The 17,746-nt window shown below is 38.4% G+C and overlaps 1 protein-coding gene across 1 annotated transcript in view; it reads left to right on the forward strand.

Annotated features, from left to right (window-relative positions):
* OTOP1 (otopetrin 1) overlaps positions 1-15,714 on the forward strand; it is a 44,849-nt gene extending 29,135 nt beyond the window's left edge. The window contains exons 5-7 of the mRNA XM_027836609.1: positions 4,744-4,874; positions 6,895-7,823; positions 15,544-15,714. Of these exons, the coding sequence (XP_027692410.1) occupies positions 4,744-4,874; positions 6,895-7,823; positions 15,544-15,714 (1,231 nt within the window). The remainder of the gene's footprint in view (positions 1-4,743; positions 4,875-6,894; positions 7,824-15,543) is intronic.
* Positions 15,715-17,746: the final 2,032 nt, after the last annotated feature.

The following is a 17,746-nucleotide window of genomic DNA, read 5'->3' on the forward strand; positions in this document are numbered from 1 at the left end:
GGTCATGCCCTTCCCACTGGAACACCAAATCTGCCTATTGCCCTGAGACCGCATCATTCCCCTCACGTGCCTCAGCCACCTACCCATCTTTCTCTTTTAACTAACAATGAGTCCTTCTCTCTGGAGGACTGTCATACACCTTCCCCCATTCTGCTGGTCACACCCACCCCTCCTCCATCCCACCAGTCACACCTGCCAGCCTTGCCCCTCCCAGTCTACCCCATCTGCCATAACAGAAGGCCCAGTGACAAGCTTGGGCCAGCTGTGCCTGCACTGTTGGAGGAAATACCCACTTGACAAGATTATTGAAATATTAAGAACATACTTTTGGGGGCTGGTGGTAGTGGTGGTGGTAGAACTGGGTTTGTCTATCTCACCCAAACTAAAAATGCAGGGGTCACTCACAAACCCAATCCTACTGCTGATCAGCACAGGAGCTATGAACTGCTCCATTTCCATTGTGCTGGTTTGGCCCTTCTTAGACAGCTTGGTGGCCCCTTACTCCTGGGAGTTTGCCATATTGTGGCTGGACTTGGTGAGGATACCCAGTTGGCTTTATTGTACTACAGTTCAGATCTCCTGATCTGTTAGTGATCCACTAACTGCAGCCTCTCTAGGTGCAGGGGTCACGGGCATGTATCACCACATCAAGCAAGAAGATACATTTCTAAAAATGTGTTACAGATACTAGATTAAATTTTATAAAGGATACTTTGTGTAATATGAATATAAACATGTGCTCTCTAACTATAGTGTATGGTCCTGTAGCCCTAAGGCATTCCTCATTTTATTATGGGGGAAATCTTTACATAGAAGTAGAAAATAAATTCTCTTGGAAAGATCTTAGGAAAAATCAAATAGCCTCTATCAGTTAAAATTATAGGCGAGTCTAGACCTATGACCTTAGAGATCATTTAGTCCAGTTCCTTCATTTGACAGATTAGGACACTGAGGTTTAGAGAAGTTCAGTGTTTTGCCCAACATCTTATGATTGGAAATAATAGTACAAAGATTTGAAATCGTTTCCTCCAGCTCCAAACCAGAGTTCTTCCCACCATTTCATGCTAAGGCTTTGTTTTGTCTAAGTTAACCATGTTGACATGTGCATTTGGTGGTTTGGACAACAGGACTGATTCATCAGGTCAATCTTGCTCAATTTAAAAGGAAGCAGGGAATTGTACAGTTGACAAGTAAATTGTTGAAAATCTGGGATTTTAGGTTGTCTGGAGAAAAACAAATCTCTGCTATTGACAAAGGTGCTGTGGGTTCAAATGGTAATAGATTTTTCCTCTAGTTATTCATGCTCAGTTCCTCCAGATGTCAATCTGGAATGAAAGTTCCCTCCCCCTCCTTCCCGAAAGTGACCCAGCATAATTTCATTTCAGGCCATTTCCATTCAGTGCAGTTCAAATTAATTTAAACTAACATTTATCAAGTGACTAAATGTGTAAAGAGCTAATGATTACTGAGAGAATACAAAGTTTAGATTATTCATGATCTCTGTCTTCATGAAATTTATAATCTGGTGCAGGATATGATACAAACATAAGTATCTGTAATAAAAAATTATAAATGAGAATTATATCAGACTGGCATAAAATGAAGTGCCATGAGGTCTGAGTCAGAAAAGGCAGCTAGGTGCCACCACATCACTGGGTCTGGAGTCTTGAAGACCAGTTAAAATCCAATATCAGACTCTTATTGAGTTGTGTGACCTTGGCCAAGTCACTTAATCTCTGTTTGTCTCAGTTTTCTCAATTGTAAAAAGGAGATAATAATGATTCTCACCTCCCAAGGTTGTTGTGAGGATCAAATGAGATATTTCAGGTGTTATATAAATCATTACAGACTGGGTGAGGTACAGAAGGAAGGTCAGGGAAGGCTTCCTGGGAAATGTGATATTTGATATGGGCTTTAAAGGATGGATGGAAATTAAACAGGGAAAGGGGTGAAAGGAGATCATTCCAGACATAGAGAACAGCAGGAGCAAAGACAATGAAATATATCAATATCCATATCTATATCATCTATCTCTATCTCTGTCTCTGTCTCTAACTCTATCTGTGTTGCTTTCTCTATCTCTATCTCTGTCATCCTTAGCTACAGCTATATCCACACATACATATGTATATGCATTTGTGTATACATATATATATATGTGTGTGTATATATATATATGTATATACATGGATACATATGGCATGATGTAGTCAGTAATAGATGCCCGGTCTTGAAGTCATAAAGACCTTAGTTCAAGACTTGCCTTTGACACATACTAACTGTGTAACCACAGATAAGTTATTTAATCTCTCAGTATCCCCAGGCAACTCTTTGACTATAAATTACAGAGAAGTTTCTCATCTTCATTCATGAAGGGAGTTCTATATTTGGAATTCCCCAAATTGACAAAATCACAAATCTAGACAAATACAAATGCATATGAGACACACATTCACATACATACACACGTTAACACACTGACATTATGGATTCAACCTGTGGTTTTGTTTCATGGTGCCTCTGACACATAGTAAACCTATGTTTTTGTACAGAAAAGAGAATAGCCCCTTTCCCATCACTGTCTTTCACCTGTGGCAACAATGGCTAGTTTTCTGTCCAGACAGTGTCCTCTGCATACTATGCCTCTGATCCTAGTGTAAAGAAGGAGCAAACTGAGTTCCCAGGGCATTTAGGTGGCATTTTACGGTTTTCAAAGTCACATCACAACAATCTTCTGAGGTAGTTAGCACAAGTGTTTTTGGAACTATTTCACGGATGAATGTACTGAGGCTCAGAGAAGTTAATTGACTTGCCCATAGTTATGTGGCTGGCACATACTGGCATGGGGATTGGAGTCTTCTGATTTTCTTGGGCTCTTTCTGCTATACCCTATAATAAAAGCTCATATTTATGAGGCCCTTTCTATACATTACCTCAGGGCTTCTAGACCTTAATCATTCTAGCAGAAAAGAGCACCTGGCTCTTCTTTTCAGAATATACTTGTAGACATGTATCACTGTTGGGAAAAAAGACAAAAGAATAGGGTTTTCCTTAAAGGTCTTCCTGATAGAAATAGGGAATTTTCAGTGCTGAGGATTCCTGTCTGTAGCTAGGGACCTAACTTCATTTATTCTCTTGTGGTTGTCTTTTGTCCCAGTTTGGAAAGGAGACAAGGAAATATAAGTTGAAAACAGAATTGTGGGGAACAGAGTTCTTTCTTTATTGTAGCTGGAGTGATCAGTATCAAGCAACAATAAGGGTAGTTTGAGGAAATTTTCCCCCCAATCCCAGAGAAGTTTCCAAATCAAACCAACACAGGGAACATAGCCAGATTCAGTTGCTAAAGGCAATGCTGTTGGCAAAGGAAGGGCAAAAATTAATTTATTGTGCTCAAAGTCAATTGGACTAGGAAGTAAGAACAAAAGAAGAATGTGGAGCCATATGTATTATTAGCAAATGAAAAACAGTCTGAGTCAAATATTATTGTCTGTGTTTGTTAATTGCTCAACATAATACCTCATAGACATTTCACTACACTGATAAAATCTACAAGGGCTGGACAAATGTCAATAGCAAACAAATTTTACACACATATTGATTCAGAAATATCCTGTATGGTTCTATTTTATTCTTCATTCCTTCCTGGAAATTCCACCCTTGACAAAGATAAACATTGTGTTTAAGTGGCAAAATGCTGTTCCTCCAGCTAGCACTGGACAGCTCCAGGGGTTTTCATCAGAGTCCAAGTGGGTTTTATTATTGGCTCTGCCTCCATCTGACTTCGGGCAAGTCACTTTGGGCTTCAGTTTCTTCATCAATTAAATGAAGCGATTGGATCAGATATTGTTTAAAGTCCTATTCAGCTTTAACATCATATACATATATGTATACGTACATATATTTAGACACATATACATACACACATTCTAAAAACACTTTCAGTTCTAACATTCTGTATCCATCTCGTATGTTTACTTCCACCTATAACATTTTATATGTGTAATATAAGATTCCTTTCAGTTCTAATTCAATTTGACAAACCTTTATTAGTTAACTTGGTAGAAAAAAGGATGGGGGTTGATTTGGGGACATCTTCATGGAAGAAATAGCACCTGTGTTGGACCTTAAAGGAGGGGAAGGATTTCAGTGGATGGAAATTAGAGTAGAGGGGGACAGCATTGTAGGCATGGTATTAGCAAAGGACAGAGGTGACAGAAGGTTCATGAGAAGGGAAAGATGGAGCAAGTTCACAGAATTGAAGGGAGGGGACTTCCTAATATGGATGGACTTGAATAAGGAGTTGAAGTCATCTTGAGTCTCAAGGAAAGGAGAAATGGATGGGTAAAGACCCTGAGAAGATCAGAGGATTTAAGCACTAATATTTTCTATTCCACATTCCAAGATTCTTTTCTGCTGGAAGAGTCTATGTTCTGATGTTTTAAGGGTCCTTCTAGCTTTAACCACCTATGTCTACAGCTACCTCAAGCTCCAGCTCCAGGAACTCTGCTTTTGGAATGCTGCAGATTATTAATTTAACACATGGCCAACTTTGCTGAATAACTGATTTTTACCAGAGATGAAATTGGGATAGGAGTCCTATATTCTGTGTTTTGAAAGGACCCTGTGGCTCTGACCCCAAAGAGAGTGATTGATTGCCCCTGCCTTGGCCCTATTCATTGGTTACTCTGCTTTGATAGCCCCTACCCCTGAGCTACTCATCAAGCAAATGTCAATGTTTTCTAGGTTTGGCTTGATCCATTCTGTATTCACAAATTTGCTCCTCTGGGCTAATGGTGTCCTGAATGAGTCAAAGCACCAACTCAATGAGCATAAGGAAAGGCTGATGACTCTTGGCTTTGGAAACATAACAATAGGTAAGGTTTGGTGGTAAATGTTTTGCTATCCAGCATTGCCTTATATGTATGGTGCCTCAGTTTCTTCATCTATAAAGTGGGGATAATAATAGCACCTACTTCCCAGTTATGAGGATGAAATGAGATATGATTAGTAAAGAACTAAGCACAATGCCTGGCACATAGTAGGTACTTAATAAATGATTATTCTCATCCCCTTCCTCACCTTCACTGTCTATATGAGGCTATGATGAATTGAATTTTCTTTTTCTCCCTTAACTCTTGTTGACAGTCTTTCTAAAATGTATGACTGCTTCCTTTCATTATTAAATTAAGTTCACTGAACTTGAAAAAAAATTTTTTAATGACTGAAGATTTTGCAGGGCTCCACCATGATTTGCCTGAAGATAATTCCTCATTGTTTGGTACCATGCACAGAGTATAGTAGTTATGAGATTGGCACTTAGGTTAAATGCATATATTCTGACCAAGCCCAACCTAGGCCAGATCAGTGGTTCAAGCCTAGGGCTTAAAATGCAATTAAACACTCCTGGTCCATGAAATACAGTAAAAGCAACTTTATTGATAACAAGAGATTAAAAGAATACAAATTTTAAAGCTAAAAAGTATACTGACTCAGATAATTTACATCTTTTTTCTGCCTACTTAGCACATCAATCAGCCATGCTAGGTTTTCTCTGTAGGGCAGTAAGAGATCCAGTAAAACCTCTGACCCAAACTCCTCTTAGGCTGAGTTTTCTGTACCTTAGGTGGCAAGGAAGCCAAATGGTTCCCTAACCCCCTTAAAGGACCAATCTAGTCTACTTAAAACATGTGTTTCTCCTCCTACAACACATTTGTTCATTTTCTTTTAAATTAAATCTATGATATTACCCTTTTTTTTAAAAGTGTGTGTGCATGCATACACATGCACATATATGTGTGTTCCAGTTAATCAAAGGTATTGTAGAAAGAACTCTAGACTTACAATCAAAAGAGTTAGATTCTAGTTCTAGGGCAAGTCACTCTCTGAGCTTCAGTTTAATTTTTTGTGAAATGCAAAAAAGTTATACTTTTGTTATCTATCTCATAGGTTCTTGTGAGAATCAAAGGAGGTAGTGTACTTGGTAGTCAGAAATCACCATATAAATGTAGTTTTTTCTTCATTTCTTAGGAATCCTCTTCGAACACATCTATGCCAGAGTCTCTTGCTTAATATAAATCATAAACAGCTATTTGAACTGATAGCAAAGTTATAGTGAAGATTTTAGATCCAATGGAAATTGTTCCCTATGACTAGAAGGCCCTCTCCCCTCATTTCTGCCGGCTGATGTCCTATATATCATCTTTCAAGTCAATTCCATCTCCTTCATGAAGCCTGCCCTAGATTTCTTTCTTCTCTTCCCTCCTGGCAGTGGTTTCTTCCTCTTCTGGACTACTATAACTACGTCTTAAACCTCTCATTACACCTTCACATTCTAGTTGTTTTGGCTATCTGTTTCCATGTCTTATCCTCTCACTAGACTCTAAACTCCTTGAGGGCAGGATGCATGTCCTATTCCTCTTAATATGGTCCGTCCTGACTGTACAAGGTAAGTGCTTCAAGAAGGACCAGAATTTAAGAATGCCTTAAAGAACCAAGTTCTATCAATTGTTGCAGTGCATTTTCTTAAATCCATAAGGCAAAGAAAATAAATAGTATGAAAATTTTATTTCAAAGTGAAATTATAATATGAGCTTACAATTATTTTCACAGTAAATTATAGTAAAATTATTTTTAAAAATGTTTGTCTGTTGACATGCTTAGTCCTTCAGGTCTTAATAAGGGAAAATTGAATTGGATTTGAACACAGATTGGTTAGCCTGGAAGAAAATGAAGTTTCAGTTCATTGCATGGAGTAGATGCTTAATAACTGTTTCTGAATTGAATGAAACTTTGGATGAAGTAGATTCTGAACCATCGTTGATATTGAAGAATTTGTATTTTTGTTTCTCTGACTGAAGTGATTTTTTTCATCCCAATGTAACCTTTTTCTTTTAGCCTTAGATGACCACACACCTGAATGTAATTGTACATCCACTGCCCTCTGCTCCACAATCTCACAAGGAATCTATTATCTCTATCCTTTCAACATAGAGTATCATATCTTGGCCTCCACAATGTTTTATGTCCTCTGGAAAAACATTGGACGCAAAGTTGAAAGTCACCAGCATCCAAAAATCCAATTTAAGTTCCATGGTGTGATGATGGGCACAGTTGTTGGTCTGACAGTGCTGGCCACCACAATTACCATTGTTGTAGTCTACTTGATCCAGATTGGGCGTTCAAAGACAAAGAGTGAATCTGCACTCATCATGTTTTATGTATATGCTTCAGCCTCATTGATGGTGATGGTCATTGCTGGCATTGTAGGAGTTTGGATTTATAGGACAGAAGAGACATCATTGGATGAGTCCAAAAATCCTGCCCGGAAGCTTGATTCAGACCTCTTGATAGGAACTGCATCAGGGTCCTGGCTTATTTCTTGGGGATCCATCTTGGCCATTATCTGTGCTGAGGAACATCCTATGTACACATGGTACAACCTGCCTTATTCTATCCTTGTGATTCTGGAGAAATATATTCAAAACCTTTTCATCATTGAATCCATACACCGTAAGCCTGAGAAATACAATGAAGACATCAGGACTCTTAGGGTCATGGCTATATGCAATAGGAATTCCACTCCACTCACTCCTTCATGTCAAAAGAATTGTGGTATGGCAGGAGATGCTGCTTCCAACAGCAGAGAATTGTCATACATGCTCAATGGAAGTATTTGCTTGAGAGAAGACTATATGACAGATAGCAGAGAACAGAGTCAAGAATACAACCCAGTTATAAACTGCAGTCCAAGTTCCTTGCCAGCTAACACCAAGAGAAAAATCCTGAGGAATATTGCAGCCTTTTTGTTCCTCTGCAATATTTCGGTAAGATATACTAAATATTATGTATAACCTAAGTCATATTGCTTGTCTTCTCAATGGTGGGGGAGGGAGAGAATTTGGAACTCAAAATTTGAAAAAAGAATGTCAAAATTGTTTTTACATGTAATTGGGAAAAATTAAATATTAGATTTAAAAAAGATACACTAAGTATCCTATCTAAGGAGCAAATAGCAGAACCAAAAGCACTTGAACTTTATGGAGCCATAGAATGATAGAATCTTAGAGCTGGAAGCAGGCTTGTTCTGGCAAATGTTTAACAACTATCTCTCTGAAAAAACAAATGTCCTTGTTTAACCTGAATTATCAACATTTTCTTCTTTACTTTCTTAAGCCTAGACAATCAACAAAATACTAAATCAAATTCTGATATGTAGCATTGATTTCTGAGGTATAAAGGTTCACGTTCAAAATTTAACAATCAGTTCTCTCCAGCTGGCTCCAGCACACCAAGGCTGAAAGGGATCTCAGTGGTCAACTAGTTCAACCTCTATCTGGAGCAGGAATTCCCTTTATAACATCTTCAATACCTTCCAGCCTCTATTTAAACATGATGTCACATGTTGCCTTATGAATCAACACATTCCATCTTTGGATAGCTCTAAATAGTTGGAAGTTTCTTCCTTATAAAGAGTTTAAATCTGCCTCCTGGAAATTCTGCCCATTAATCTTAATTTTCCCTGCTGGTCTCAAGCAGAATTAATTACTTTTTTCTTTTTCTTTTTCTTTTTAAAATTAATTTATTTACTTTTAGTTTTCAACATTCACTTCCACAAGATTTTGAGTTCCAAATTTTCTCCCCATCTCATCCCTCCCCCCACCCCAAGATGGCATGCATTCTGAATACTCCTAATCTGCCCTCCCTTCTATCTCTCCCCCCTTCTCTTATCCCCTTCTCCTTCAATTTTCCTGTAGGTCAGGATAGATTTCTATACCCCATTTCCTGTATATCTTATTTCCCAGTTGCATGTGAAAACAATTTTTTTAAACTTTTGTTTTTAAAATTTTGGGTTCCAAATTTTCTCCCTTTCTCCCTCCCCACCCACCCTCATTGAGAAGGCAAGCAACTCGATACAGGTTATACATGTATAGTCATGCAAAACACTTCCATAGTAGTCATGTTGTGAAAAACTAAGTATATTTACCTTCATCCTATTACCCCCTCCCCCAATCTGCCCTCCCCTCTATCATCCTCCTGCTCTCTTGTCCCCTTCCCCCCCTATTTTCCTGTAGGGTAAGATAGATTTCCATACCCAATTGAGTATCTATGTTATTCTCTCCTTAAGCCAAATCTGATGAGAATAAGATTCACTCATTCCCTCTCACCTTCCCCCACTTTCCCTCCACTGTAAAAGCCTTTTCTTGTCTGTTTTATGTGAGATAATTTACCCCATTCCATTCTACTTCTCCCTTTCTCCTTCTCCCAGTATAATCCTCTCTCACCCCTTAATTTTATTTTTCAGATATCACCCCTACATCCTGGGACAATATTTTCTGGGCTTTCAGAAGTTGATAGAGGAGGGTGAGAGCAACTACCTTTTTACTCCACCATATGCCTAGATTTCAGCCAATTTTTGGTTCAGCCTCTATCTTGTGAATAAGATGGGCACTGGATAATACTACCAATGCTCCAGGCCACGTTCTAACATGGTTGATTGCAGAACAGGCTTTGAGGTAGAAGATGTTTCCTCATTGGGAGGAATCACCAGTGAATTTGGGGATCACCACTGAAATCGTGGGTCTAGATCAAAGTAAAAAAATAAAAATAAAAAAGAACTATTTTTAAAAAATTTTTAAAAATTTCACAATGTAAAAATTATCCCATACTTGTTTTTCTTCAGATTAATATTAGAAAACAAATAAGAAAAAAAACCATGATATAAAACTGTATAAGAAAGTCAGCATGGTGGAGTGGAAAGCTCATTGGACTGGGTGTCAGGAGACCTGGGTATTCTGCATCTTGATTATTTTATTAATTACAGTAGCAGTGTGACCTTGGACAAGTCACTTTCACTCTTTGAGCCTCAGTTTTCTGGTCCATAAAATGCAGAAATAGGCCAACATGATTTCTAAGATCACTTCCTCCTCTAACCTACTATACACGTAAGTTCAATTAGGAGTCACAGATGCTTAAGCATTAGTAGCAGAAGAGAATTCCTGGAACTATTTGGGGTGAAGTTGTCCTCACTGACTCCACAAATGGGTTTCTGGATTGCAGGGACAAATTCTTTTAATGATGAGATAAAAAATGACTTTGTGATCATCACCTCAATTCTGGCAGCAATCATACTTCATGACTTTTAATATCTGACATTTCATCTTTTTTCCTGATCCAAGTAGAAACATCAGTTCCACTTAGCAGATTCTTTCTGAGAGGTCCTGAAAACAAGCAAAAGATAAGACCAATAATCACGATGCCTCACATTATTTATTTAAAATAATATATTCATATCTATTACTCCATTGGATTCTCATGAGAACTTTGTGAGAATGAAAGAGAGAGTATCATTTCTCCCATTTTACAGATTAAGTGAAGGAAAAAGTGTTTTATTAAGTGACTTATGCATTAGGCAGAGGATAGAAATAGAAAAAGTGAGCCAGTACAGCTGGATACTTATTTCTCAAGGAGCTCACATTCACTCACTCAATCAATAAACATTTATTAAATGCTTACTATGTGTCAGGAACTGTGCTAAGTGCTTGGGATACAAAAAGATGCAAAAGACACTCCTGCCTTCATGGAGTTTATACTCTAATAAATATATACAAAGCAACATATGTAAAAGAGTTTAGCTTCACCATGGAAAGAAAGGCCCACAAGGCCTAAGGGTCTGTAAGCAGGGTTGATGGCAAGGCCCTGGGATCCTCAAATAGAAAAGCTGAAGTCCAGAGTGGCAAAGGGACATGCCTACAGTCACATAGTTGACTAGAGCCAATGTGCAAATCCAGTCAAGCAAAACAAATCCAGGAGAGGTCATGTCCCAAAATATGTGTCTTCCTTCACACTTTGAGTCCATCAGTTCTCTGTCATGAGGTGGGTGTCATGCTTCATCATAGGTCTTTTGGAGATGCTGTTGGTCATTGCTTTGATCAGAGTTTTGAAGACTTTCAAAGTTGGTTTTTCTTTACAATGTTGTTGTCATTGTATAAGTAGATAGATTATCCTCCTGGTTCTGCTCACTTTACTTTGTAACAGTTCAGACTTTCTAGGATTCTCTAAAACTGCCTCTTTCATAGTATCTTATAGCCCAACAATATTTCATTGCACTCATATAAAACAATTTTTTTCAGCCATTCTCTATTATATGGGTACTCCTTAGTCTCCGGTTCTTTTCATTTCTTTTTTCTTTTAATCCCTTCTTCAGGATCAGGAAGTTTGTTTCGCTTGTGACTATTCTCCCTCCCCCCACTCCCCTACTCCTGCCTCCTATATTATTCTCTTTTTTAACACTGCCCATTCCTTATCCCTTACTTGTTACTCTGTTGAATTAGATGTATTTCTATACTTAATTCTTTGTCTTTGTCAAGTCAGTAAATATAAAATGCTTACTATATGTCAGGTACTGTGCTTAAGTGATAGGAAAACAAGAAAGAAAGAAACTGCCCTCAAAAATCTTTCATTCTAATTGGAGAAGACAGTACAAAAAAGGGAACAAAGTAGGGGGAGCTTGACTCAGTTTCTTAATCTGTAAAATGGAAGTAATAACTTCCCAGAGTTGTTGTAAGGTTCAAATTACATAATACAATTGAAGCAGTCTGTATCTGTAAAGTACAATGCAAGTGTAAGCCCTTAATAGAATTACCTTCCCATTCCCTAGTTGGTAGTTGGTATGTACTTAGAGAAGGAGGTGGATACTGACTGGATAATAGTAAAGTTAGATGTGTTTGGAATGAGTTGATGGACTGACCCCAAAGGGTCTTAATGCATTAATGTTACCCTGAAAAGTCTCTAGTGGGGAGATATTGGGATCTGGCTTTACCCCATTTCTGTTCGATATTTTATTAGTGACATGGATGAAGGAATCAATGGCTTACCTATCACATATGTGGATGGCATGAATCTGAAAGGGTTTTGCCAGTTTATATTAGATGGCAGACTCAAGATCTGAAAAGTGATCAAAAGATTAGAACAGTGAGATAAAGCTGTGATGAAGCATAGCATTATCAGATATAAAATCTTATACTTGACTTCCCCAAATAAACTGCACCAGAATTAGATGAGGAGTATTAGATGATTTGAGTTGAATGCAGGTTCAGTATAAGTCAGTTGTGTGATGTGGCAGTAATGCATACTCTTGCCAGGCTTCTTGGGTGGCATAGCAGTAACTACCCCAGACAGTGAGGATCACATTTTTGCAAGCAGCATAATGTACTATTTCTAGGGGTAGGTAATCACAGGTGCAAAGCAGAGAAACAGATTCCACCTTGATACATCTTTTGTTGGTGTGTGCGCGCGTACGTGTGTGTGTGTGTGTGTGTGTGTTTTGTCACTTACTCTGTATAATTCTTTCTTGTCCCATATGGCCCATATTATATCTACCAAGGTACAGGATAATTTGGAGGGGGCTTTGATTCTGTTTAAACAAGGATTGAACCAGATTAGCACTCCTTAAACTGTGGGTTGCAACCCTCTTTGGCAACAGTAAAAGGTTTACACAATGACCAAAAATTAATTAAAAATCAAATGGGTAATGAATCCGAGGTGATTCTGGCAGTGCTTGTCCGTGTTGCATCATACAACTTCACTACAGCCTTGGTTCTGAACACAAAGCACTTTGCACTGCGCATGCCCTCAGGCCATGTAACACCAATGCTGCTGTAGTAGTGGGAAAAAATTAAGAAGCCTTGCACTAGTAGATCATCTCTGAGGTCCCTTCAGGTCTCAGTTCCCTCATCTGCAAAATGAGTGAGTTGGTTAGGTGATGACTACAGCACCTTCCTTTGCTAAATTTATGATCCCATGATTGTTCCCACTCTAAGACCCTGTGATTTGAGGTTCAGCTTTTGGGTGGTATAAGATAGAAATGATTTGCCCATGAGGATGAGTTTCCCATTACTTGAGAAGCAGAGGCTGGACTCATTGGGGTTATCATAAGGGAGATTGGTGCCTGATGTAGAAGTTGGATTAGAGGACTTATAAAGTCCCCTCCAACACTGAGATTTCAAGATTCTGTGATTCTAGATCTATATTTTCCAGTTTGGTCCCACTCCTTCATCTGTCTGAGAAATAATCAGTTTTCTTTCTAATCTGAATCTTCTCTTTAATTTAAACTCATATCCTATTTCATCCTCTCCTGATCATCTCTGGGCTGCTGTCCTTGAGCCCTAAACACCTGGCTCCCTTTGTTCTCCTGCTAAGCAGGATTACAAATGAGCTAGACATGGGAAAAACCCTCAATGAATGCTCTTCAAATTGAATTCTCTAAACCACTTGGCCAAATCAACAAATAGTTGTAGAGCACCTGTTGTGGGAGAGACCAGCATTGGGGAACTATAAAGAACAACAAGACATAGGATCCTACCCTCAAGGAGTCTAATTGAGGTACTAAGAAATATATGGAAAATCACAATTAAGAACACCAGGTTGACTATGATAGGAGCAGTTAGTGCTATGGAAGGTCATAAGAAGCAGCTAAGAGGCATACTAGATAGAGTGCTAAATTGAGTCAGGAAGACCTAGGTTTAAATGCTACCTCAGATACCTTACAGTTTAGACTCAGAAAATCTGAATTCAAGGCCATTTACTAGCTGTGTGACTTTAGGAAATCATTTAACCATTCTAGAATAAGATTCTTCATTTATAAAATGAGGATAGAAATATTTGCACTGCCTAAATGTGTAAGACCAAAAGCCATTCCCCAGTAGATAAACAGTCAAAGAACACAAAGAACTGGGTATGATGATACAGGCCTGTTATTCCTGCTACTTGAAAGGCTAGGGCTGGTGGATTACTTGAGCTACGTAGCTCTGAGATGGAATAGGGTTAAAACCGTTAGGAACCTGCATTAAATCCCTCACCAATATGGTGAGTCCTAGGAGTGTGGGAGGAGGGGACCAGGTTGCCTAAGGAGAGGAGAACTGGGCCAGGTTGGAAATAGAGAAGGCCAAAGCTTCTCTCTTAATAAGTTGTGGGTTTCAAGCTTGTGAATGCCAGCTGCATTTCCTGCCTCGATGAGATTGGGAGATCTAGTCTCCAAAACCAAAACAAACAAACAAATAAACAACAAAGGATATGAATAGTTTTCTACAGAATAATTGTAGACTATTTGCAACCATATGAAAGAATGCTCCAAATAATAAAAGAAGAGTTAAATAATCCTCAAGTTTCATTTCACACCCAGAAAATTGACAAATGTGAGAAAAGATGGGAATAATCAATGTTGGAGGCTTTTGGAAAGACAGGCACATATATCCCAAAGAGATTAAAGAAAGAGGAAAATGATCTACATAGACAAAAATATTTATAGCAATTTTATTTGTAGTAGCTCAAACCTGGAAACTAAGGGGATGCCAACCTATTAAGCAATGGCTAAGCAAATTATGATATATAAATGCCATTGAATGTTATTATATTGTAAGAAATGACAAGACAGATAGTTACAGAATTCACTGCAAGTAAGCGGAACTCAGTGAACAATTTATACAAAAATAACATTGTAAAGAAAAACAACTTTAAAGACTTTAAAACTCTGATGAATGCAATGAAAAAACCATGGTGCCAGAGGACTAAAGGTGAAGCAGGCTACTCCCTTCTTGCCAGACAGGTGATGGGCTTAAAATGCCGGATAAGCCAGACATTTTTGGATACGGCCAGTGTGGGAATTTGTTTTGCTGGACCTTTATATTTATTACCAGAGTTTCGTTTTTATTTTGTTGCTTATTATTTAATTTGGGAAGGGGAAGTAGGGGAGACAGATAATAAATGTGTATTTTTTTAAAAACAAAATAATAAAAAAGGAAAGACAGTTATACTAATACACTCTTGGTGGAGCTTGAAATTGACCTAACCATTCTGGAAAGCAGTGTGGAATTGTGAGAAGAAAGTGACTAAAATGTCCACACCCTCTGACTCAGTGATTCCACTGCTAGGCATATACCCCAAGGGGGCCAATCGCAAAAAGAAAGGCCCCATGCACCACTAAATAATTGTAACAGCGCTTATAGTATCAGTGACTCAGAAATTCAGTGACAACCTGCTGGGGGGTATTATCTGTACTTCCCAGTGGGCTAAGCGAGCACTGGGATTATATTTAGGAGGAATCAAGTCAGAGATGCAAAAGCAGAGGTAACATGGCATTCCAAGATGTTGAGTTGACCAGGAATAACACAGTTGACCTTGACTATTTTTTTTGTATTTCATTTGATTCTCCTCATATTATTTCGTTTGGTCTTCATAACAGCTCCTTGAAGTAGACAATTCTTCAAACTGTCTAATTTTGCAGGAGATTCCTGTTCAGGTATGGCTTGGGATAGTTCACCTTTGTGGTCTCTTTCAGCTCTCAGATTCTGTGATTTAAGTTCCTTACTCTCTCTGGGCCCAAGCTTTCTGTAATATGAGCCGCTTGGACTGAGGGGGTCCCAGAGAGCAGAGGTCATCTCTGGAGAAGTGAGGCTACTTTTGTCTGGGCTTTGTGTGAAACCCAAGCAAAGGCTTCCCAGAAGACAAGAACCTATGACAACGCAATTCTTTTCCCTTCTCATACAGCTTTGGATCCCACCTGCCTTTGGATGCCGGCCTGAATATGACAACGGATTAGAAGAAATTGTTTTTGGATTTGAACCTTGGATAATCGTGGTTAACCTTGCAATGCCTTTTTCTATTTTCTACCGGATGCATTCAGCTGCCTCTCTATTTGAGGTCTATTGTAAGACATAGACTCCTCGGTACCCGTGAATGGATGAACGAACAAACAAATCTGAAAATTTGTTCTCCTGGCACCTGAGAACCATCAGGTTCTGCAAATATTATGTTAGCAAACAAAGGGACAGTAAATAGATTGTGTTATTGCGTTTTGATTTTTATATGCAATCATTGTGTTTACTATATTTTTAGGGAAATTTTTTTATCCTCAATTGGAGTTCAAATTTTTGATGAACAAAAATCCATAATAAAATTGAATTAAAAAATTTAATGAAATCACATCAATTTTTTTTCCTGGTTCAATTTCCTTTTGAAATAATTCTACTGAATGGCATGTGCCTTGAAATTAGAGAACATATTACTAGTTTGGAAAGCCTTATATTTAATTTTTGAACAGATGTTATTTGTAATTTTCTCCAGGGTAACTTGTATACACATAGATACTGATAATATACTATTCTTTATTGATAGAATTTTGTGCATGTTTTTACTCATGAACATTTTGGATTTTTTATATTCTTTTTAAATGACTATTTACATGTTGTAATAAAGTTAATTCTTTTTCTGTAAGTTGGAATTTTTTCCAAAAGTCAATTTGATTCAACTGAACAAGCAATGATTCAGGAAGGAAGGAAACAAAGCATTTATTAAGTGTCCACTATATGCCAGCAACTGTGCTAAGCAGTTTACAAATATGATCTCATTTAATCCTCACAACAACTCTGGAAAAGTAGGTGTTATTATCCTCATTTTACAGATGAGGAAACTGAGGCAAATGGAGGTTAAGTGATTTGCCCAGGTTTCCATAGTTACTGAGTGTATGAAGTCAGATCAGAACTCAAGTCTTCTTGACCCCAGGCATAGTATTCTATCCACTATGCCACTAGCTTGCCTGGTTAAGCATATGTTATATATATACATTTATATACACATATACATTTATATACATATATATACACAAATATAAAAACCAGAGGCAGCTAGGTGGCTCAATGGATAGAGCACTGGTCCTGAGGTCAGGAAGACCTGAATTCAAATCTGGCCTCAGACATTCACTTGCTGTGAGACCCTGGACAAGTCACTTAACTTCTGTTTGCCTTCTTAATCCACTGGAGAAGGAAATGGCAAACCACTCCAGTATCTTTGCCAAAAAAATCCCAAAAAGAGTCGGATAAGACTAAATGACTGAGCAACAGACACTGTGTTTGGGGTTAGAGTGGGTATGGGGAGGAGACAGTTCGTACCTTTGTGGGGCTTTTTAGCATTATACAAAGATATGTATGAAACAAAAACATGACATATAATATATAAAATTACATATGATGAGTGTGAATTAATATTGCCTTGTTTTTGTTATTTGTCCTTCAGTCTCAAAAAGGGCCATGACATCAGGAAGAGGATGCCATGACTTGTAAGTGAAACGGATTTAAGTGAGGGAGGGCTGTGCAAAGTCACCAGCCTCACTTTCTCTTCTGGAGCCATCTGGATCTAGTGGCAAGATATATCAGGATGACTGGAGATGACCCCCTAATGTTGCCTATGTAGCCCTAAATGGATCTGAATTCATTCTGTACATGGCATTCTCTGGTCCTGTCCTAGACTTGAGGCCCCATCATAGAAACAAACTGGGAATCTCTGAAGTTAAACTGACTCTCCTCTAGATATGCAGTTTGCTATAGTGCTAACAAATCTAGACAAACAGTAGCACAGATTCAATAGAAGAATTAATTGGAATAGAAATGGAAATTATAAACATTGTCAGTGTCCATTTTGCAAGTGAGTGGCTCACTGATTTCTCTCTCTTCCAGCATAGTCTGGGAAGAAAGCATTCTCGCTCCAGGTTCCCGCTCAAAAATGGAGGAAAACAGGGTCAAGTCTCAGCAGCCTTGAGCCCCTGGGGCTTGGAACTCCCAGTCATCTTTCTGTTCTGGCTGCAGTTTTCTGCAGTCTCTCCATGGTGCCAGCAGACATTAGCATTTCGGGCTTGCTCACATCCTGAGAACTCAGCTGGCAGTCTGGGGCTAGCTTGTCAGGCTCAACTGGGACT

Source organism: Vombatus ursinus, unplaced genomic scaffold, assembly GCF_900497805.2.
Source record: "Vombatus ursinus unplaced genomic scaffold, bare-nosed wombat genome assembly UNPS02014818.1, whole genome shotgun sequence".
In the NCBI taxonomy this organism is placed as follows: Eukaryota; Metazoa; Chordata; class Mammalia; order Diprotodontia; family Vombatidae; genus Vombatus; species Vombatus ursinus.